The following is a 20,848-nucleotide window of genomic DNA, read 5'->3' as shown; positions in this document are numbered from 1 at the left end:
TTACTGAAACTGACACAATGAAACCCATTGTTATAAATAATTAATATACGCAAATAATTTTTAAAAATAAAGCAGTATCTTGAGAGACGATTTTCCAAAACTGTGTCAGACATGGAAGTATAGATGGAAAAATAAACCAGAGAAATTTGGTAGAGAAAAGAGAAAACTCTGGAAATTTTCTAAAGTCAAGGACAGCTCTGAGAGTTCTAGCTTGAATAATGACATTTTTAACAGAGAAAAGACAAAAAGAAAGCAAGTTTGTTGAGTTTGAGAGCCCGCAGTATGAAACAGAAATACTGGGCTCCATATTGGATTTAGCAACCAAGGAAATATAACAAGAGCCCATTGAGTTTAAAACATTATTAATTCTTATTCTCACTTTGAAGAATAGCCCAAACTGTGATTGTTTGAAAAAGTGCGATCCAGACTTTATTTCAGTAATCCAGCATCCTCAGGACCCCTCCTACTGGAATCAACACTCCGCCTCCAAAGGGTAACTTCACAAATACACTCCAAGGGCAAAATGCACAGAAACCCATGGCCGTAGCTTGTCGATGCTGTTTAAGGGAAATTAATGACCCCGTGCAACATGTGAGTGGAAAGAAGATCACTACAAGGCAACATGTTTTATAATGTTTAATGGCATGATCCAGCCCACCATTAAAAAATTTACTGCACGTGCAAGTTATACGCAAAATGTAGTGTCTCTGCATGATGTCAACACTAACTGTGGATTGCGTCATAATCTACCACATTGCCTTCATGATCATCATGAGGCTTTTTCATACATGGAATTACTATGCTTTATTAACACATAGAGAAATAAACACTAGTTATTCTTTTCTTTTTTTACTTAGAAAACAGTGCAATTTTCATTATACACTCTGTGGCCAATGAATAAAATAACACAACTTCTTTCTTTACAAGTGACATGGTCACACAAGAGTTTAAGGTGATGAGGATGGGACAGCTATTTCTTGAGAACTCCTTCATGCCTGGGACTCCTCTAGGAGACTTACATGGATTCACACAATAAGGAGATTTAACAACATCTGATAACACAAATTATGTACAAATAACAGAAAGAATATTATTTAACGGGAAGTCAGCCACTCTCTTTTAATATCTAACATTAGACTTTCTAGAAGGTACATTATAGTTCCATAAGTCTAACAAGGGACCAGAAATGAAATGGGAAAAACTAGAGAACAAATATTATACACTAATATACAAGTAAATCTGTATTTTATCATGTTAAGTTTCCTTCTGAAAATATCAACAATTTTTGAAACCAAGGAGCAGAAAAATCATTTTATTTTCTAATAGCCTCTTACATGCCAACACTGCAGTTTTAATTATGTGTGGAAGTACCCATTCCATTGCCTAACACGACTGCAGGTGAATTTTTTCAACACCAGTTACAGGCCTGCTTGTCTTGGACATTCTGACTGTAGCATTTCTCGACGAAACTACTGTATCTTTTTATTTTTAATGAACATTCTAAGTACAGACATTCTGAATATTTTGAGCATAATTTCCTATCATCTGGCCACACTTCCTATTATACCCACAGGCAGGGAAAGCTGGTGACACACTTTTGTTTAAATAAGACTTTTTTCAAGAGCCGAGTGGCTAAAACTCTCCTGAGTCTAGTTCTTAGATTATTAAATGTTTTATGGGGTTAAATTTAACTCGGGACACTATTGAACCACATTTCTGATACTGTAGAGGGTTTTTAATTTAATAGCCAACTCTTAGTATACTTCTTTTAAATCATTTCTGGAAATTGAGCTAGCTTGCTTAGCTTTATTTATTTGAGTTCACGCTGCCACATTAGTCTATACACACACACACACACACACACACACACACCCTTGACCAAATATGGAATTACCCAGATAACAGCTGACCCAGGTTTTGTCACGGAAAAAGTCCCCACACTGAGCTGGACCCCTCTTCCTAAAACTCCCTGTCATCTGCCAGTGTCAGTCTTGGCCCCAAGAAGATGACCTTGGGTGGGTCACTCTGTTTCTTCAGTGTCCCTAGCTGTAAAATGGGTGCAATATCTATATGTAATAGGATGGGGGGGTCAAATAAGTATGTTCATGTCCATAAAGCACCTGGCACAACAGAGGGCCTCCGTGAGTGGTTCCCTTCGTTGGGTTGAGGAAACTTTCCTCTGACGGGTATCTTAGGAGACAGGGTGACACCTACCATGTACTCTTCCCTAGGCCAAAGAGGGATTTATTTCAATGTTTATTTGAGCAGCAAACTACTCTTTAGACTTCTAGCAATTTCTGAGTAACTAGTTCTTCGAGAGAAGGCACAACAGCCAACATCCACCTCAATTACCCAACCCTGCAAAAAATACAATCAATTGTTTTATCAACTGAGAGCAATAGTTACGTTCCTATCTCTGGAAGAAGGTGTTTCTCTGTTCTCTGCTGTTGACTTAATCTCCTCCTCCCGCTACCTCCAGTGTCCCATGATTTGGCCCCCTGGCAAGCCGAGGTATGGGAAAGGCAATGGGAATGGGTTATCTCCGGTGGTAAGCTGAAGAGAAAGTGGGCGTTAAGATGATTCTGAGAAGCTGCCTTCCTCGTTCTGGTAGGACAATGCCTCTTCCCCCTCGAAGGCATCGAAGGCCGCTTCCCTCTGCTGCCTCCATCCGCTCCTCTGGACCTCACAATTCTGAGTGGTGGCGCCGTACGACATCTTCTTTCTGGGACTAGCGCTAGCCTCGTGGTTGAGTTCTGTCTCCTCGGCTAATTCGTCTTGGTCAATGATTCCACATTTCTCCTCAGAGAGACTCTCTGGGTCAGCCCAGTCCTGTTTCTCCCCAGAAGCGAAGACCCCGTAGAAGATGACACCGCTGTAGTGGACCAGGGCGGCTATGAGGAACACGTTCTGCCACTCCTCGCGGGTCTAACAAAGGATATATCCGGTTACTATTCAGTTACTATTTTAAGCGAAAACAGAGGTTGACAGAGAGCCCTAAAGTCCTCCACTGAGATAAAAACATCTCAAAGGCTACATTGGGCTTCTGGGTAGACATATGATAGACTCAACATCCAGAATCTCCTCTTAATTTGAGTACTTGAAAACGAAAGACGACCATGAATGCCCTTTTAATATAAACTACATATCAAAATAAATATGTAAAAAATACAGGTCACAAGTGCTTGAGGAGATGGCTCAGGGGGGGTTAAGTGCCCTGAATGTCCTTACAGAAGACCCAGGTTCAGTTCCTAGCACTCACACGGTAGCTCATAAGTATCTTTAACTCCAGTTCCAGGGCATCCGATGCCCCCCACTGGCTTCCATGATATGTATGTGGCATGCATATACACAAGCAGGCAAAACATTCACTCACATAGGCCAAATATAAATACAATTTTAAAGATAAAAATAAGTTTAAAAGCCACAAAGGTCCAGTGAAAACTAAGTACCACATCCTTGAAGATTCAGGGCTTTGTATACTCTGTTTATGGGTGTTTTGTCTGTGTAACACATGTGTGCCTGGTAACCATGGAGACCAGAAGCGGGTATAGTGGCTAAGTGTGTTTGGACGTTCTTGTAGAGGGCCCAACTTCAATTCCCAGCATGCACAGGTAGCTCACAACCATCTGTACCACTAGCTCCAGGGGATCTGGATGTAATCCAGGGGTTACTAATGATTGTGAGCCATGTGGGAGCAGGGAACAGAACCCTGGGCCTCTCAAAGAGCCGCAAGCGCTCTGAGCCTCTGAATCATCTCCCTTGCTCTCTGCTCTCTTGTGGGTCCTTTTTCATTTATTTAAATTACATTTTTTCACTTATTTAACATACAGACTGCAGTTTTCCCTCCCTCCTCTCCTTCTGCCCCCCCTCCCCACTCCTCCTCATCTTTATTCAGAAAGGGGCAGGCTTTACATCAAGTTGAGTCAGGACCAAGCTCCTCCCCTTGCATCAAGGCTGGCCGAGGTGGTTCTTAAGAAAGGTCACTAATGCCTCGTTTATTTTCTCCTAAACAAGGAGGCACACAGCACTACTACTTTATGTGTGACAGTCTAGTAATGGGTGGAAGTGGGCTATCCAGGTCTAGCCCTTAAAATCATACAGTAATCTGAAATAAAGTGTTCATTCTGGGCTGGCTGCCTGAGTTTCTTTGTATCTCTAAACAATCGCCACAGCCTTTACTTCTCTCCTCCAGACATTTATTTCTCAGCTAAGAAGATGTGGAACTAGATTACCATCAGCTCCGGTGCCATCAATAAAGGATCTAGCAGAAGAAGCGAAGGAAGGGAAGGAGGAAGAAGAAAGAAGAGAAGAAGGCAGTTGTCCAAGACTCAGCCAAGGACAAGGTCACACACTTACACACTGGGGTAAGTCACTGAGATCTCAGGCTCCAAGGACAAGGCCACACACTTACACTCTGGAGAACGTCACTGAGATCTCAAGTTTGGGCAGTGCTTCTACCCTAATAGTGTAGCTCACAGCCACAGAGCAGATTGTTACCTTATGCTTGGTCATGGCTCCGACAATGAGGGGGCAAACCATTCCAGACAGGGTCCCCACTCCGTTCGAAATCCCCATGAGAATACTGGCATAGCGTGGAGCAATGTCCAGGTGGTTGACATTAAAACCTATGGTAAAGCCAGAACCCCAGTATCAGAGTTGAGAACAGAATTCCTAATACCCCTTGTGTGACTTGCCCCACGGCACATGGATCAGTTTGATCTTCTCTAGGATATGTTTAATGGACATTCTACCAAAAAGGCCTGGCTCGACATTGCCAGGCTGTCCCTGCCCATGTCCCTACCCCGGGGTAGTTGTGTGAATAATACACAAAGGGTTTTGAGTGTCCTCAGAATTGAATCTATGCTTGATCACAGTAAGCCCTCATCATCATCATCATCATCATCACTATCATCATCATTATCACCATCGTGACCATCATCTTCATCATCATCACCATCATCATCACCATCATCATCATCTCCATCATCATCATCATCATCACCATCATCATCATCACCAACATCATCATCTCCATCATCATCATCTTCATCACTATCACCATCATCACCATCATCATCATCACCATCATGATCATCATCGTCATCATCATCATCACTCCTACTTGTTCTGAGGAACTTCAACTCCACTCCAGACCTGTACCTTCTTGTTTGGAAAATTAAAGCAATGAAGTAGACAAGAACTCCTTGAAAGCTATAGAAATCACTCTAAATGCTCACTATGTTTGTGACCAAGAGTCAAATAACCTGGCCATTGAGCTAGAATGAGCAGTCCCTTAAAAGGAAGTGAGTCTGCCAGGTAGGGTGAACTGGGGACTAGCCTGGGACACATGCCTGGCCTCTGCTTTTGCCTCAGGGAAATCAGCTGCACTTACATATTTTCCTCTGGTGGAGTTAAGAGGGACAACCCCAGCTCTAATGGGGTCTAAGCACATCCCTGGTGGATTTTATGTCACCCCACTTGGTGAAACTGTGCCGTGGCCCTCCTGTCCCTTGGGAATCCCTGGGCTACTAAATGAAGGACAATTTCTTTGTCCTTCCTCCCTCCTAAGACTTAGTGAATCTCCATACTCAATTCAGAAACCCGGAAGATGTTTTACCTGAAATAGCAAAGCCACTAAAGCCTACAGCCAGTACCAGGAAGGAGATAGCCACTCCTTTGGTGTGGGAAAAGCCGACCACCAGAAGCAGGGTTGCCTCCATGCCAAAACCTGCAAATAGAAACAGAAGAAGCGTCATATGCCCGTCAGTCTGCCAAAGCTATTGACCTGGCACATGAACCCACATATCATAAAGCGCAGTTTTCAGTGCACACATCCTAGCTCGATAATCTACGGTATTCCCCAATACTCATGACTGCATGACTATGCTATTACCTCAGTGTTCTGTGAAATTTCTACCATACCCTGAGGTACCTTCGAGAACAAACAACCCCAGGATGAGAGAAAAGAGTAGATAATCCTTGGGAAGTTGCTCCTGCCAGTCTGAATGCTGTCTAGACAGCCAGTGACCCCTTGTGTCTACGTAAGTTGTGGCCTTCTACATAAAATAACAGGACAACACTCATCTGATATTTTTCTTCTAAAAACAGAAACTGTAATAATCGCCTGAAATAAAAGATCCTCAGTCAGGTGGGGAGATAGACAGAGAGAGAGAGAGAGAGAGAGAGAGAGAGAGAGAGAGAGAGAGAGAGGATTAGATTGTTCATCTAACAGCAGACAGACAGATGACATAAATACCACTTGCAGCCCACCAAGGGTGAGGGATAATTAGAGAGGAGGCTTCATTCTGGAGACTTCTGAAGACGAGCTGCTCAGTCCACACATCTCCACGCGATGGTCCTACAGTTACTCTCAGGGCAACATGACCAACCGAGTGTCCATTCCTCTTGTTTTCACGCCTAAGAACCCAAAGCACACCACCCCTCCCACTTCTTTCTCCCTGTCTCTGATTAGTCTCCAGCCTAGCCGCATTTAGGGCTTAGACTATGGAGTCAGAAAGCCTGACTTCAGAGTCTGCCTCAAAACCATGCCTCGTGTCACCCTGGAATAGTTTATCCTAGCGCTTCAACTCCTCATGTTAAAAAGCAGAGCTAGTCAGACAGCCTCAAGGAACACTGGAAAAGGAAAGGAATACAAGACATTGAAGCTGCACATGGGTGCCTCTGTGGTCATCAGACAGCCCAGCAGAGACTTCAGAACCACTGCAGGCTTCAATCTTCAGTTTTCACATACAAGTAGGTGTCTCCAGCCTTAGAAGTCACTATCTAATCTTACTTCTGCTTTCTCCATCTCTGCCTTCGTCTCTATTCTGGGCTCCATCCCCTGTCACCTGCATCAATTAACCTGATTGGTAACCTTCGCTCTTTGACTTCATCTGATGCATTTGCCACAAAGTTTTCCTAAACCGTAGGACTCTGTGCGTTTGCCAACGGCCCTGCACTGGTAGCGCTGTCTAGTGATGGCGCTTCTTGCTCCTCTAGCTCCCTCTCTGCCAGCCTCACCTCTCTTCTCCCCCCAATCCTAAAGGCAGCCTTCTGTGTAGAGGCAACACAGCACTCTGGCTGCTTCCCAACCCACTGCATCCTTAACCCCTAAAGCCAGCTTCCTCCCTTCTCCTATTCCTTCTCTCCTATTTTCTAGAACTTATCAATAATGCTTTATAAATATTTCATTTGCATTTTATCTCTGCTACAAATTTGTACATTTTTGCACATGCTAGACAAGCTAGGTGGGACTAGGTCTTAAAAGGTAGCCTAAGATGAGCTGATGGTCTCCTGCCTGCAACACCTGGGTGCTAGGACTACGGGTGTGTTTCACAGCACCCAGCTTACAAGACTGTATTCTTTTTGGCATGTGTGTATATGATTTGCACAAGGCATGCACACACATCCGTGTGTATTCACATGACTGTGGGCACACACACGTGCACAGGTATGTGGAGCCCAGAGGCTGATGCTGGGTGTATTCCTAGATCACTTTCCACTGACCGAGGCAGGCTGTCTCACTGGACAGTGAGAGTCCACAGTTCAGTTACTCTAGCTTGCCAGCTTGCCTCAGGGATCCTCTGCCAAACAGACATGCCTGCCCAGCTAATTTTTTTTTTATGTGAGAGGGATCTGAACTCTGCTCCTCACACTTGTATGACAAGAACTTTACCCACTAACCCATCTCCCCATCCTAAAACTACACTCTTAAGACAGAATCAAGCTAGCACGTAACAGGTACTGAATAAGTAACAATTAATTGGTGCCAAGGAAAGATAATGAGATAAACATTAAAAATACAAAGTTGTATTCTGGGCCAATTGGGGAGGGGGGAGCCATCAATGGTCTTATCCAGCAGTGGAGCCCACACACTGCAATAAGGCCTGCCAGGTAAAACCCACCTACTGGTGCAAAGTGCCATTAATGCTATAGAGATAACAAAGCACTCCCTGATTAGATCTGAGGACTCTTCCATAGGAGGAAATTTATATCTGATTCTATAAATCTAGTCAAAGCACTTCACTAAGAAGTTCATAGGCCTTATTACAGGGGCGTTGCAAAATGGACATTTTACCAGGCTGTATTGTTTCATGCTTATAGCCACAGGTTAGTGCTGGGTTTTGTCAGAAAAGCTTTTTGCTTTTCAGTATGTCACACCCCACCTACCCCAACACAAGTCTCAAAGAACGTAACAGAAAAGAGGGCACACAAAACAAACAAACAAAAAATAAAAACAACCCAAGAGCTGGAGGAGCAGGACGAGGACTGGGAAACACTGTCTTCTGGACGTGCTGTGGCCATTGCACGGATAAACTGGGCCCAGCTCAAGCTACATGCACAATGTATTCACAAGCTCAAGCCAGTCAACATTCCAACGTAGGTGGGGAGGGGTGGTCCTGACTGAAAAGCTACAGGCAATTCATGACTTCTGAGAGAGGGGGGTCGTTTTTCTTCAGGACTCTAGCTGCTAGCAAGTTGTCCATGGTCCAGCAAACAACTCACACCCATACACATGTAAGCAACCATAATCACACTCAGCAGAATCTTTGAAAAAGATGTGAAAAAGAAGGCATGTTAGAAAGCAGAAGGATTTCTGAGACGTGAGGCATGAATAAAAGAGGGAATTAGGATGAGTTTGATCAAAATACATTATACATTTGTGTGAAATTGTCCAAAAATAACTTTTAAAATGAATTTTTTTTGGCCAGGCAGTGGTGGCACACACCTTTAATCCCAGCACTCAGGAGGCAGAGGCAGGCGGATCTCTGTGAGTTTGAGATATCAGTCTGGTCTACAAGAGCTATTTCCAGGACAGGCTCCAAAGCTACAAAGAAACGCTGTCTCGAAAAAAAAAAATATTTGTATAGAAAGAATGAAATCTTGTTAATTGATTTTCTAAATTCATGTTTTTTTCAAAACTACTAAAGAGACGGTCAAAGCATTAATATTTATTTTAGATTGATATCTTATGGGTACCACCAAAGGGTAAAGCATCATGCCTTTAAAATTGTAGATTTGTGAGGTAGAGAGATTGCTTGTGGGTCCGGTACTTTCTGCACAGCATAAGAGCCTGAGTTCACTTGAGGGGATGGTATTCATGTACCTCATTAATAATCACTTGTCCTTTGTGTGTTACCCAAACATGTATGTACACATAAGTTGAAGAAGAAGGAGAAGGAGGAGGAGGAGAGGAGAGGGAGAAGAAGGAGAAGAAGAGGAGGAGGAGGAGGAAGTGGAAGAGGAAGAGGAGAAGGAGGAAATAAGCCTTGTGAGCAAATAGTAAGTGGAAGAATTATGGAAAAGACAAGTAACAGGCAAATACATTACCAGAAGTTATATTACTTTGGCTTGAGAATAGAAGGAAGAAGTGTTTCTTGGGTTTTAAGTGTGTCCTGATCCATCATCCATCAACTAAGTTGTCCTACCACGTGGCAGGTATATGGCGGGCAACCCTCAACTATCTACAAGGAGATGGACTCAGGTCTTCAAGATCCATTCCAATGCCTAGACTCAGCCTGACTGAGCCTGACAAGCCCAATCTCAGAAGCTAAGCAGGGCCCAGCTGAGTTAGAACTTAGATGGGAGACAACGTCTGGGCTGGCTCTAATGTAGGCTCTGTTATTCTGTTAGCTCTAATCCTAAAGGAACCATTGGCGTGTCTTTGGAGTGCACACTACCTCCGCAGTTCATGATCTTTCGGACGGCGGTTGTGGTTAAAATCTTCCTGCTTCTTAAGTAATCAGCCAGCTGTCCTCCGATAGGTACCACAATTGTCATCACCATGTGTGGAACGGCTGACAGCAGACCCACCTGGGAGACAAAGAAGCAAAATCCCAACTTAACTTCTACTGAGAGGTCTTTACAAGTCCCTGCTCACCCCCATTGCACAGCCCCACAGCCATTACCAAGTTCAATTATCTAATGCGGAACCTCAGGAGGTCTGAACTTCATGGCCATTAAGCAATGAACGCAGAGAATGATTCTGTGTATGGACCAGCTGTCCTCTCTACCCGACTCATCGGCCCACAGACAACTCTGACTCATCACAAGGCCCCGGTATCCAGAATAAGGCCTAGCGGAGGGAAATCGGACTTGGTTTCCATGATCACACTACTGTGCTGGTTCTTCCCGTCTCTGCTTAATAATGCTTGCAGCGAGTTGGACATCTACCTGTGCCTGGCTGCAGCTCTTTCTCTTGAGGAAAGGATGCTTTCATGTTTCATGTTGATTACGTTGTTTCCTCCCTAAAACACAGGCAACCCCATGACAATGACTGGAGACAAGAAGATTCTAAACTAGCCAAAACAACTATTGTTACTGCTACATGCACCATAACGAAAAAAATGGGGAGGCTGGTCTGAAACATTAGTCTCAGTGTTCTTTCTGCTACATAATGAATAGTTTATTACATTTATTTATTTTGGGGTAAGGGGTTTGGTCATAGCATACATTGCTGAGGTCAGAGGACAGTTTACAAGAACTGATTCATTCCTTCTACCATCTGAGTCTTGGGGACCAAACCTAAGTAATCTCACTTGACCATTGATAGGGGATGCCCCTCTGTGCGCTGTGAATATGTTTTATTACCATTGGTTAGTAAAGAAGCTGATTTGGCCAATAGCCAGGCAGAATAGAGCCAGGCAGGAAATCCAAAAAGAGATACAGAGTGAAACAAAAAGGCAGAGACAGGGAGATGCCAGCAGCCACTGGAAAAGCAAGACATGAGGTAACAATCCACGAGCCTCATGGTCAAATATGAAATAATAGAAATGGGGTAATTTAAGTTGTAAGAGCTAGTTAATAATAAGCCTGAGCTAACAGGCCAAAGAGTTTGTAATTAATATTAAGTAAGCCTCAGAGTGGTTATTTGGGAATTGGTGGGTAGGAAAGAAACCTCCAGTTATAGACGTAAGCCTTTTGTCTGCTGAGCCAACTCACTAGCCCATAATGAGAGGTTTAGATAGAGAAAAACCCACCCCATCAAATATGTTTACCTTCAAACTAATATTTAATGTTTGCATTAGTTTCAGAAGTATCCTGAGATCAGATTAAGAGGCATTGTCTTTAAATTAATACATGTTTGATCCATACTAAAAAGAAATTAAAACGTAAGACTATTGTCTGAGCTCTAGGATGCTAGGCATCCCAGAACTTTGTGAGTGACAGCCATTTTAATTATTTTATCATGTAACGCTTATTCTCGGCCAGCTCAAGAGCATCAGAAGCCTCTGTATATTTACCTTACTTATTGCAAACCCAAAGACCTCTTCAAAGTAGGCGGGCTGGCTTATTAAGAGCAAATAAAAGGTCCAGCTTCTACAGAAGTTTGCCACAATGATCGCATAGACAGGCAGCGATGTGAAGAACCGTCTCCACGGGGTGTTGAATTTCTAGGGGGCGAAAAAGACCATGAGCTACTGAGTGAAGACACTGACCTCTTCTTTCTGTAAGGAGGTGCGCAGAGCACGAGGTCCTTGTGCTCACAGGTAAGCACAGGTAAACACAGGGAAACCAGGAATATGAAGCATGTGGGCTTGTCTCTGCCATGGACAGGATGGTGTAGACCTGTTTTCCACCCAGGAGCCCGGGAGTGGATGTGGTTAATACCCTGGTGGCCTTTGCTATCTGTAGGGCCAGGCATCACCCAAATCTCCCAGACTATTATGTTTATCACAGACTCTCCCTCCCTAGACCGTTGTCTTGAGCGTTGCTTCTCAATCAATAGAACCCATCCTTTAGGAAGATGTCACTTGTACTTTAGAGCCCAGCAACTTCAGCGCTATCTGTATGACTAAGACCACACCAGATCCTAGTCCCTTAAGCCACACAACCCATCTTCATGGTAGAGGTCACGTGTACTTTGCAAAAAGAGTTCCCACGTAGTCACACCTTTGGCTTTATTGCACACACGGTATTAAGATAATTGCTACCAGAAAACCTTTTTCCAAAATGGTCCTGTCTAACAGGTCTACGATAAGCTGCACAATGTCAGACATTAGAAGTTTGAACTAACTAACTAAACTGTGCCAAACCGGATTTCCTTCTTGCCTTTCATGGATCACTCCTCTGCCAGCTGCAGTGTTTGCAGGGACACCCTCCCCCACCAAGAAGATAACACAATCCTAAAGAGAAACATGTGGGAAAGTGCCCAGACTTTACCTTCCGTCTGTACTTACACTCGGACTGGCCAAGTTGGCCCCTTCTCCAATGCTTGTCTCGATGTAGGTCTTCTCCGCATTGGATATGGTTGGGTGAGCTGCTGGGCACTCATACGCCTGCAGCAGCCAAAACATGTACCAGATAATCCCAAGCATACCTGCAGATGAGAAACCAGATGGCTCAGTGGCAAGACCTCACTTGCTTCGATCTCCACAGTTGCTAATTTTTATAATAATTTATGTTCATTGAGAAGTATCTTGCTGGTTTTTATCTTCCTTGGTTAAGATTTAAAGGACGGCCCTATTCTGCTTGCTTAAAATGCCAAGTTTAATGTAAGTATCAAGTTGATCACAAGCAGGCTTCCCAATTGTATAGCGACCTTACCCTTGTATTTCTATTTTCTCATAGCAAACCCTTATATAATAACCTTGTATTATAAAATATATCTATGTGTGTCAACTCATGAAACCAAATCACTCACCGTAAATGTAAAAGACAGAGGCCCAGCCAATGTACTGCACCAATACTCCCGCCAGGGGCATAGCGACAACAGCCCCAGCATAGGAACCTGGAAGCAGAAAAAAACTGAGGGACACTGACCAACCACTATACGAGCCTTGCCAGCCTAGGCACTGTGTGCGTGATTAAGTCCAAGTCCTATGTCTCCGTGACAGCATTCAGGGGTTCCCAGTGAACATTATTGCTGATGTTAGTGGACAGGGGACTAAAGTCCCAACCTTGCAACTGAGCTAAACCTCAGCCCCCAAGCGTGTTGTAAAACAGAGTGTCTTGGAGAGGGGAGTATTCCTGATGCTCTTCAACTTCACTGAGAGACACATCCAGGGATTAGACCAAGTTTTCTTGGGTACCACAGTTTAGAATTCCATGCGCAAACAGAACCCGGAGATGAGAAAAGTATGAGATAAAAGTTAGTACAGCCAGGCACAGCGCTGGGTGCTAAAGGCAGAAAGAACAGAAATCTGGAGCCTACTTTAGAGGACCGCACCCAGATGGTTTCAGAACCTTTTCAAAAACAGAACACGCATGCGCACACACGCGCACGCGCCCACGCCCGCGGTCACACACCACTCAGCAAAATTCCAGTCTGGCAGGAGGACTTTTTTCTCCATCCACTTCTTAATGGATACATTTTAAAGATCATTTCTATTGAATACAAATTACAGGAGACCGGTTAGACCAGTCGGGCTGTGGTGACGCACCCCTTTAATCCCAGCACTCGGAAGGCAGAGGCAGGCGATCTCTGTAAAATCGAGGCCAGACTGGTCTACAGAGCAAGCTCCTGGACAGGCTCCAAAACTACAGAAAGAAACCATGTCTCAATAAAAAAAAAAATAAAATAAAAAAATAAAAGGAAGAAAAGACAAGGCATCACAGGAGACCAGTGCTTTAGATGATGCTAATTCTCACACTGGCCCCAACAGAACAGACTAAAATCAAAATGGAGTCACTACTCCCAGGGTCCTACACCACCAAGGCAAAGCTAAGCTATTTACCAGATTTTTTTAGAAACCAGGAAAAATAACAAGCTGGGTTCCAGGGTGTGACAAGAGACTTCTGAGGATCTCTACGCTGATCTTCACACTAAAAGATTCACCTGATGCTAACTGGGAACTGGTTATTTCTCTGCTGTCCTGGGTCTTTGCCCTGCAGCCATGCATGGAAAATCACTAAACTTTGTTCTCAGCTTCTGCCCTTTGTCGCCCTTCTCTGCCCAGGAACCACCCTCTCCTGCTTGTCACTTTTGCAGCCATAATCCTGTTTTATGGATTGAACTGTTGATGGTTCTAGAAAAGAGAAATAATGGCAACTGAGACTTAGACTTGGGGTGGTTTTGTCCATTGATGTTTCTTGTTTTGTGAATTCTGAACTTTGTGAGGTTGTGAGAACGTCTGTCTTGCTGTAAGCACTAGACGCAGTAATCTGGTCTCCCTGGACAGCTGCTAGGGAAACTAGAGGCCCTGTCAACTCCTAGTAAACACTAACTGAATCCTCCCAGGCCATGAATGAGATGACTTCTCCTTAAGAACAGTGAGCGGCAGAAAAGGAAGTCTGTCTCCCAAATCCAACACCAAGAAAGATCTTCAGAAAGTAGGGAAATAGGAAACTATCGCACCTGCCTAAACTCGGCCTGGTCCCTAAGACAGGTGTGGCCTGGGACCAGGACTGTGGCTGTGAGATCTGAGGAAGCAGGTAGACTCATTCAGAGATGAGATAGGAAGGCCGCCTCTGCTCTTGGGGTGCTATCTGTGCTGTGATGTCAGATGCTCTGTAAGCTGGAAATGGTCTCTAACGGCTGGCTGCAGCTGCCTTTGTTATCTACAGAATGGAGACAGGTTATTATTGGGTAGCCTAGGTTGGCCTTGAACTCCACACGGGTGACTTTGAACCTTTGATCTTCCTGCCTCCACCTACCAGGTTTGTAGGCTGTGTCACCACATCTGTTCCCAGGTGGTACTGGGATTATAACCCAGGTCTTCCTGCAAAGTAGGTGCTCTCACACGTGAGCCACAACCCCAGCCCTAAGGCACACTGATTTTCAAGCTCAAAATTCTTCACAGAAATAAAACAAGCTCCAGAGCAGAGATAAGCAAAGAAATCCTTTTCCCTTTCTCTGTCTTTCTGTTTCTGTTTCCTTTACTCACTCTGTGTGTGAAGGAGAGAGAATATGTGTATGTGTGCATGTGTGTGTGCATGTATGTGAGGACATGTGTGAGAAAGAGCATCTGTGCATGTGTGTGCATGCGTGTGAGAGAGAGCATGTGTGTACATGTTTGTGTGAGAGAGGGGCATGTGTGTGTCACTCTGTGTGAGAGAGCATGTGTATCTACATGTGTGTGCATGCGTACATGTGTATGTGTGCATATGTGTGTATGCTCATGCATGTGTGAGAGAGAACATTGTGTATGTGCATGTGTGCATGTGTATGTGTGTGAGTGTGTGTAGAGCGATCTTTTGCCCCAGGGAGCAGTAGGGTGAAGTTCTCATAATGCAAAGGTGTGCTTGAGACAGAGTCAGAAAGAATAAGGACCAGCTACTATGCATGCTGTATGCTAAGTGGTGGGCCAACCATCCCGAACTAGTCATTTTTATTTGCCTTCTTTCAACCTGATGAGGGAGATTTAAAAAAAAATTATTCCCCATTTTATAGGGAAAAAAACTGGGAAAATGTGAGTTCCCTATGGTGACACTCGCATAGAAACACAGAGAAGACCTTACTTTGTGGTTTTCTTCTTTTTATTTTTCTTCCTTTCTTTTTTCTTTCTTTCTCCTCCACCCCCCCAACCCAGGGTTTCTTGGTGTTGCCCTGGCTGTGCTGGAACTCACTCTGAAGACCAGGCTGGCCCCTAACTCACAGAGATCCTCCTGCCTCTGCCTCCCAAACTCTGGGATTAAAGGTGTGCGCCACCACTGCTTGGCTTCTGTGGTTTTTCAACCCTGCCTCATTCACCAATCGGCCTCCCTGTCTGTGGAACTCCCTGCCTGTCTGTGGAACTCCTCCCTGTCTGTGGAACTCCCTGTCTGTCTGTGGAACTCCTCCCTGTCTGTGGAACTCCTCCCTGTCTGTGGAACTCCTCCCTGTCTGTGAAACTCCCTGTCTGTCTGTGGAACTCCTCCCTGTCTGTGGAACTCCTCCCTGTCTGTGGAACTCCTCCCTGTCTGTGGAACTCCCTGTCTGTCTGTGGAACTCCTCCCTGTCTGTGGAACTCCTCCCTGTCTGTCTGTGGAACTCCTCCCTGTCTGTGGAACTCCTCCTTGTCTGTGGAACTCCCTGTCTGTCTGTGGAACTCCTCCCTGTCTGTGGAACTCCATGTCTGTCTGTGGAACTCCCTGTCTTCTCAGTCAGAGCTCTAACATCATCTCCATCCTGCACTCGCAGCCCCTTCAGCCTGTTCCCAGTGAGACAGATATGCGGCCTCAGGTTCCCCGGGGGAGCAGAGTGGACACTAACGAGCACCCATGCACTGACCTCTGAGAGCAGGTGAAGCCCTCAGGGAGTGGTGTGTCCTGCAGAGGGGACGAAGACCCTAACCCTCATGAGTTCTCTTCTCTCTCTCTCTCTCTAGACATGTTAATTTCACCTCTTTTCCCTGTTTTCAACTCTAAAGCAACGGGCTGTGACCCCGTGTTTTCTAGTCTCTTCCAACTCCACTATCTTACAAATTAAGAATGGATGAACCTCAAACTTAAGTTTCCTTTTAGTTCCATTTTCCTTAGACTGTTCTCTGAAACAAAGCCACACCTTAGCTGGGAAACATAATAAGGCCTGCGGCCTTGACCAGGTGTCTTTCCTTGAGGCGAGCCATGTTTAAATCAGCCCTTTTAAGGCTATAAAACCTCTGTGAGAATGGGAGCGGCTACTAGTCACTCTCATTTTGCTGGCAAATCAAAATGAAAGGTCTTGCCAATCAACCGGCGGAGAATAGGAAGGCCAAGGGTCACACCACCCACGGTGAGAGGGCAGTCTTCCGTCTCCAGGGTTGGTGGTAACTTTTGTAGGGTGGAGCTGCAGCCTGGCAATCAAGAGGACAGACAGGAAGGTAAAGACATCTCACTCTTTTGAACTAGAAGCAAACAGGGGCTCGGGCACTGTCTCCCACCAAACTCCCTGGCAACAGTTTATGACGCTAATGATGATTTAAAGGAGATACGGAGACAATAAGAAAGAGAATTAATTGGGTTAGAGAGATGGATTTGAGGTTAAGTGTATTAGCTATTCTTTCAGAGATTGAACCCTGGTTCAATTTCTAGTGCCTACATGGCAGCTTGAAGCCCATCTATCACTCCAGGCTCAGGCAATCCATTGCCACCTTCTGGTCTCCATAGGCACCATGCATACATGTGGCATGTAAACATATATGCAGACAAAACAGCTATACACATAAAATAAATAATTTTTAAAAGAAAAAATAAAAACACCCATATTAATAAAGGGTTGATTTCTCCCCTTGGTGAAGAAGTTCTGATCAGCTTATCCTAGGAAAGACATGACAGTTGAAAGAACTGGGTAGACATGGCAGGCTAAAGCAACTGCCACCAAGCCTAACTGCCTGAGTTCAATCCCCTGACCCCACAGGAGAGAACTTTAACATATTCCCTGGCATACATGCACATGCGCGCACGGGCGCACACACACACACATAAATTATAATTTTAAAAACAAGTCAGATTGTTAGGTGTAGTGGTGCATACCTTGCAGTCACGGCACTAGGAAACCATAGGCAGGAGGATTATGAGTTGGAGACTGGGAGGCTAGCCAGGGCTACATAGCCAAACCCTGTCTCAAAAAAGCCTCCAAAGTTCAAGTTCCCACAGACAATTTAAACAGCTATTTATGTGCCAAACCATCTTCATAACTGAAGAAAGCAGCTGAGCTATGCAAGGAAATACTAAGGAGGCGGAAAGAGAGAAATTAGCAGCTTTAAGGGTTCTTTAATTATGAACAAAAAGATCTGATATGTGGGGTCGTGCTGATAAAGTAACGGCTCACAGAGGGAGTGAGGCGAGAATTCGGTGATCTCACAAACCAGCCCCACCAAGGAAAGGGTTTCAGTTCCTTTGGTGAGGATGGAAAATCCAAGGATTGCCCAGACCGCCACGGTAATTGGCATTCAGTAACTCAGTCTTCCCTCGTTTATTGAAAATGAACCCCAAGTTGGGGGGGTGGGTATTTTTATATCCTTCTAGAATAAAAGCCAGGGAGGAGGGCTTGGAGAAACACGGGGTAATCCCCACACTCTGCAGATGGAAACAGAAGGATTGAGAAGTCAAGGTCAGACAGGGCTATGTGAAACTCTGCCTCGAAAAAGCTCTGCCTTGAAAAAGTCGAGCAGGGCCCGGAGATGCTCAGTGGGCAAAGGGCTTACTACACAAGCATGAACCACATGTATGTCCAGTGCCATAGGGGGCCAGAAGAAGGCATTAGATCCACTAGAACTGAAGTTAGCTGTCATGTGGATGCTGGGAATTGAACCTGGGTCCTCTGGAAGAGTAGGCAGTGCTCTTAACCACTGGCCCACCTCTCCGGCCCCCTAAGTTCTAATCTCAACTGCCTGGCCATCCTGTAACTTCTGTGGAGTAAGGTACTTTTGCCCTCCTGGGTCCCTTCCTCTATAAAAATACATTTTACATGCATTTTGTAACTGTGCTGGTGGCTCTCATTTCTTCTGCTGGTCCCTTCTACAATAAACCTGTCAGGACACTGACTCCTCCCAGCCGTACTTAGAAGAGAACCTTGACAATATAAAGTTCAGATACCCAAAAATTAAAGTCATGTCCCTACTTAGGGACCTATGGTCTGCTTTCAGGTAAGATGAATGGACCCTGTTTCATTTTTTTTTTTTTTCGAGACAGGGTTTTTCTGTAGCTTTGGAGCCTGTCCTAGAACTAGCTCTCGTAGACCAGGCTGGCCTCGAACTCACAGAGATCCGCCTGCCTCTGCCTCCCGAGTGCTGGGATTAAAGGCGTGTGCCACCACCGCCCAGCTCCCTGTTTCATTTTTTATCTGGAATATAATGCTCACAAATAGGTCCCTCAGTGATGGTAGCAACATGGTAGTTATGTGTAGTAAGAAAAGTCCCATATTCTGAGCCAAGCAGTCTCAGCTCAGCTCCAGGTCCGAAGATCTTGGCAATCTTGCACAAGGCATTGTATTTTTTATTCCATGTGAAAATGAAGGGGGTGGGGCAGAATTTGGTAATCCCATCTCTTCTACTTCAAAAATATTTTATCATATTCCTGTTTATTTGATGTGCATATGAAGGGCCCACACAAGCCATGGCACAAGGTTGGTTGTCAGAGGACAACCTGTGAACTGGTTCTCTTCTACCATGTGGGTCCCAGTGATTTAACACACAGCCCTAGAGCCTGGGACAGCTCAGTGAGCTTTAGATTTAACCCCAGCAACTATTTACTCTAGGGATTCTGTCACGTGGGAAAGTAGGTTCTTTTGAAGATTCTCGGTAGACTTCTCAGCTACCTGAAACCAAAAAGCAATCCTGAACCAACTTATGATGCTAACACGCTTACCACAAAAAGAAGTTGTGGCCAGTCGGCTTCTCTCCAGGGGGGGCGCCCACTTACTCCACATCCCGTGGCAGGCTGGGTAGGTCACACCCTGGCAGAAAGATGAGACAGGGATGACCAAATGTTATTCCAGTTCCCTTCTGTGTTTAAGATGCAAACGCCGCTGATTCCCACAAGCTAAAATATAAAAGCACAGTTTGTGTACACGGCCAAACACAAAGCCTTTGTTCTTCTCAAATCTCTATGTTGAAATTCAATCCCTGGTGTGGCGGTGCTTGAATGTGGGCATTGGGAATCCGAAGGGCACAGCGGCGGAGGCCTCGTGAATAGAATTAGTGCCCTTCCAGGAGAGACCCTGCAGCACTGCTGCCTTCCCTGTGACATGAGAACACAGAGGGGACCGTCAGTCTACGACCCAGGAAGCAGGCCCTCGTCGGTCACTGAACATGGTGACCACAGAGGTCTTGGACTGCCTAGACTACAGAACCACGAGAGATGAGCACCTGTTGTCTGTGTTGCTATGTTACTGACACCCTAACAGGTTTTAATTATTTCCATTCTTTTTAAATTTAACGGGTTTTGACTCATAACACTGCTCCTGACATTTAAAGCTTTAGCTCTAATGTAATGTATGGAAGAGAGTCAGAAAGATGGATGCCGTATCTGTGTTTCACGTTATTGGAGAATTTGGGTATAGGAAGTGACTTCCGCAGTCAGCCAATCTGTCTCCTCATTTCTGGGTACAGGATCTGATGCTCAGAGTCGTTAAGACCACCCTGGTTTTAGCATTGGCGTCACAACTACGACTTTCACATTCTTTCTGCCACGTCAGTAGTCACCAAAGTTCATTCAGCACGAGTCCTTCCAACAGGACTGAGGTTGGACTGGAGACCCAACAGCAATCTAAATTTTTCTGTCTTTTTTCCTTGTAGAGGGTAAGTGAGACTGAGCATAGGGCTTTGTAAATGCTAGGCAAGAATTCTACCTACTATGCTCTTTGCTCTTTCAAGTTTTATTCTGCGACAGGGCCTCCTAAGTCCCCTAGGAAACCTTGGAACTTGAGATCCTCCTGTCTCAGCCCCTTCAATAACTGAGATTACCGGCCTGCGCCACTGAGTCCGACTATACATTCTTAATTACTGCCGGCAAGCATATATCCTATATGTTTTACATTAAAATGTAACCAGCCCACCCAATCTGTGATTTCAAAGTTGTGAAAACGGGGTCCTATAGAGAAGCCTTAAAACTGAGAAAAGGGGATTTTCTTTGAGACCTGAATGTTCTAAAGCACCATGCTTTCTCTGGCCTTGCAGGAAACTGTAAAGAAAATGTCTCTCCTACCTCCACCAGACCCTGCAATATCCTCACACACATGACACAGCCATAGTGGACCCTGGCTGCAGAAGGGATGAATATGTTCAGGGTTGATGTCAAGAAGATGGCGGCTCCGAAGACCCTAGGGGACCAAAGCACTGTATTATTGGACAGGATAACAATGGCTAACATCCTTCAGTTAAACATCAAGAGACGACTTAAAGGTTCATGCAAGACCATGATGGACATGAAGAGAAATTCATTCACAAAAATAGAGTACACTATAATCGGCTGTGTCCCCAAGAGTCTCCTGGGCTGCTTTGATTCT

The 20,848-nt window shown here is 44.9% G+C and overlaps 1 protein-coding gene across 1 annotated transcript in view; it reads right to left on the bottom strand.

Moving 5' to 3' along the window:
* Window positions 1-472: 472 nt before the first annotated feature.
* Slc17a8 (solute carrier family 17 member 8) overlaps window positions 473-20,848 on the bottom strand; it is a 40,447-nt gene continuing 20,071 nt past the window's right edge. The window contains exons 4-12 of the mRNA XM_050145695.1: window positions 20,548-20,662; window positions 19,210-19,297; window positions 12,644-12,730; window positions 12,180-12,319; window positions 11,244-11,393; window positions 9,681-9,813; window positions 5,618-5,728; window positions 4,498-4,625; window positions 473-2,925 (exon numbers count right to left, since the gene is read on the bottom strand). Coding sequence (XP_050001652.1) covers window positions 2,572-2,925; window positions 4,498-4,625; window positions 5,618-5,728; window positions 9,681-9,813; window positions 11,244-11,393; window positions 12,180-12,319; window positions 12,644-12,730; window positions 19,210-19,297; window positions 20,548-20,662 — 1,306 coding nt within the window. The 3' untranslated portion in view covers window positions 473-2,571. The remainder of the gene's footprint in view (window positions 2,926-4,497; window positions 4,626-5,617; window positions 5,729-9,680; window positions 9,814-11,243; window positions 11,394-12,179; window positions 12,320-12,643; window positions 12,731-19,209; window positions 19,298-20,547; window positions 20,663-20,848) is intronic.

The sequence above is a fragment of the Alexandromys fortis genome, unplaced genomic scaffold (genome assembly GCF_014885135.2).
Source record: "Alexandromys fortis isolate MF-2015 unplaced genomic scaffold, M_Fortis_MF-2015_v1.1 scaffold_50, whole genome shotgun sequence".
Classification (NCBI taxonomy): Eukaryota; Metazoa; Chordata; class Mammalia; order Rodentia; family Cricetidae; genus Alexandromys; species Alexandromys fortis.
The sequence above is the reverse complement of the archived record's forward strand: the minus strand, read 5'-3'. Positions and strand labels throughout refer to the sequence as shown.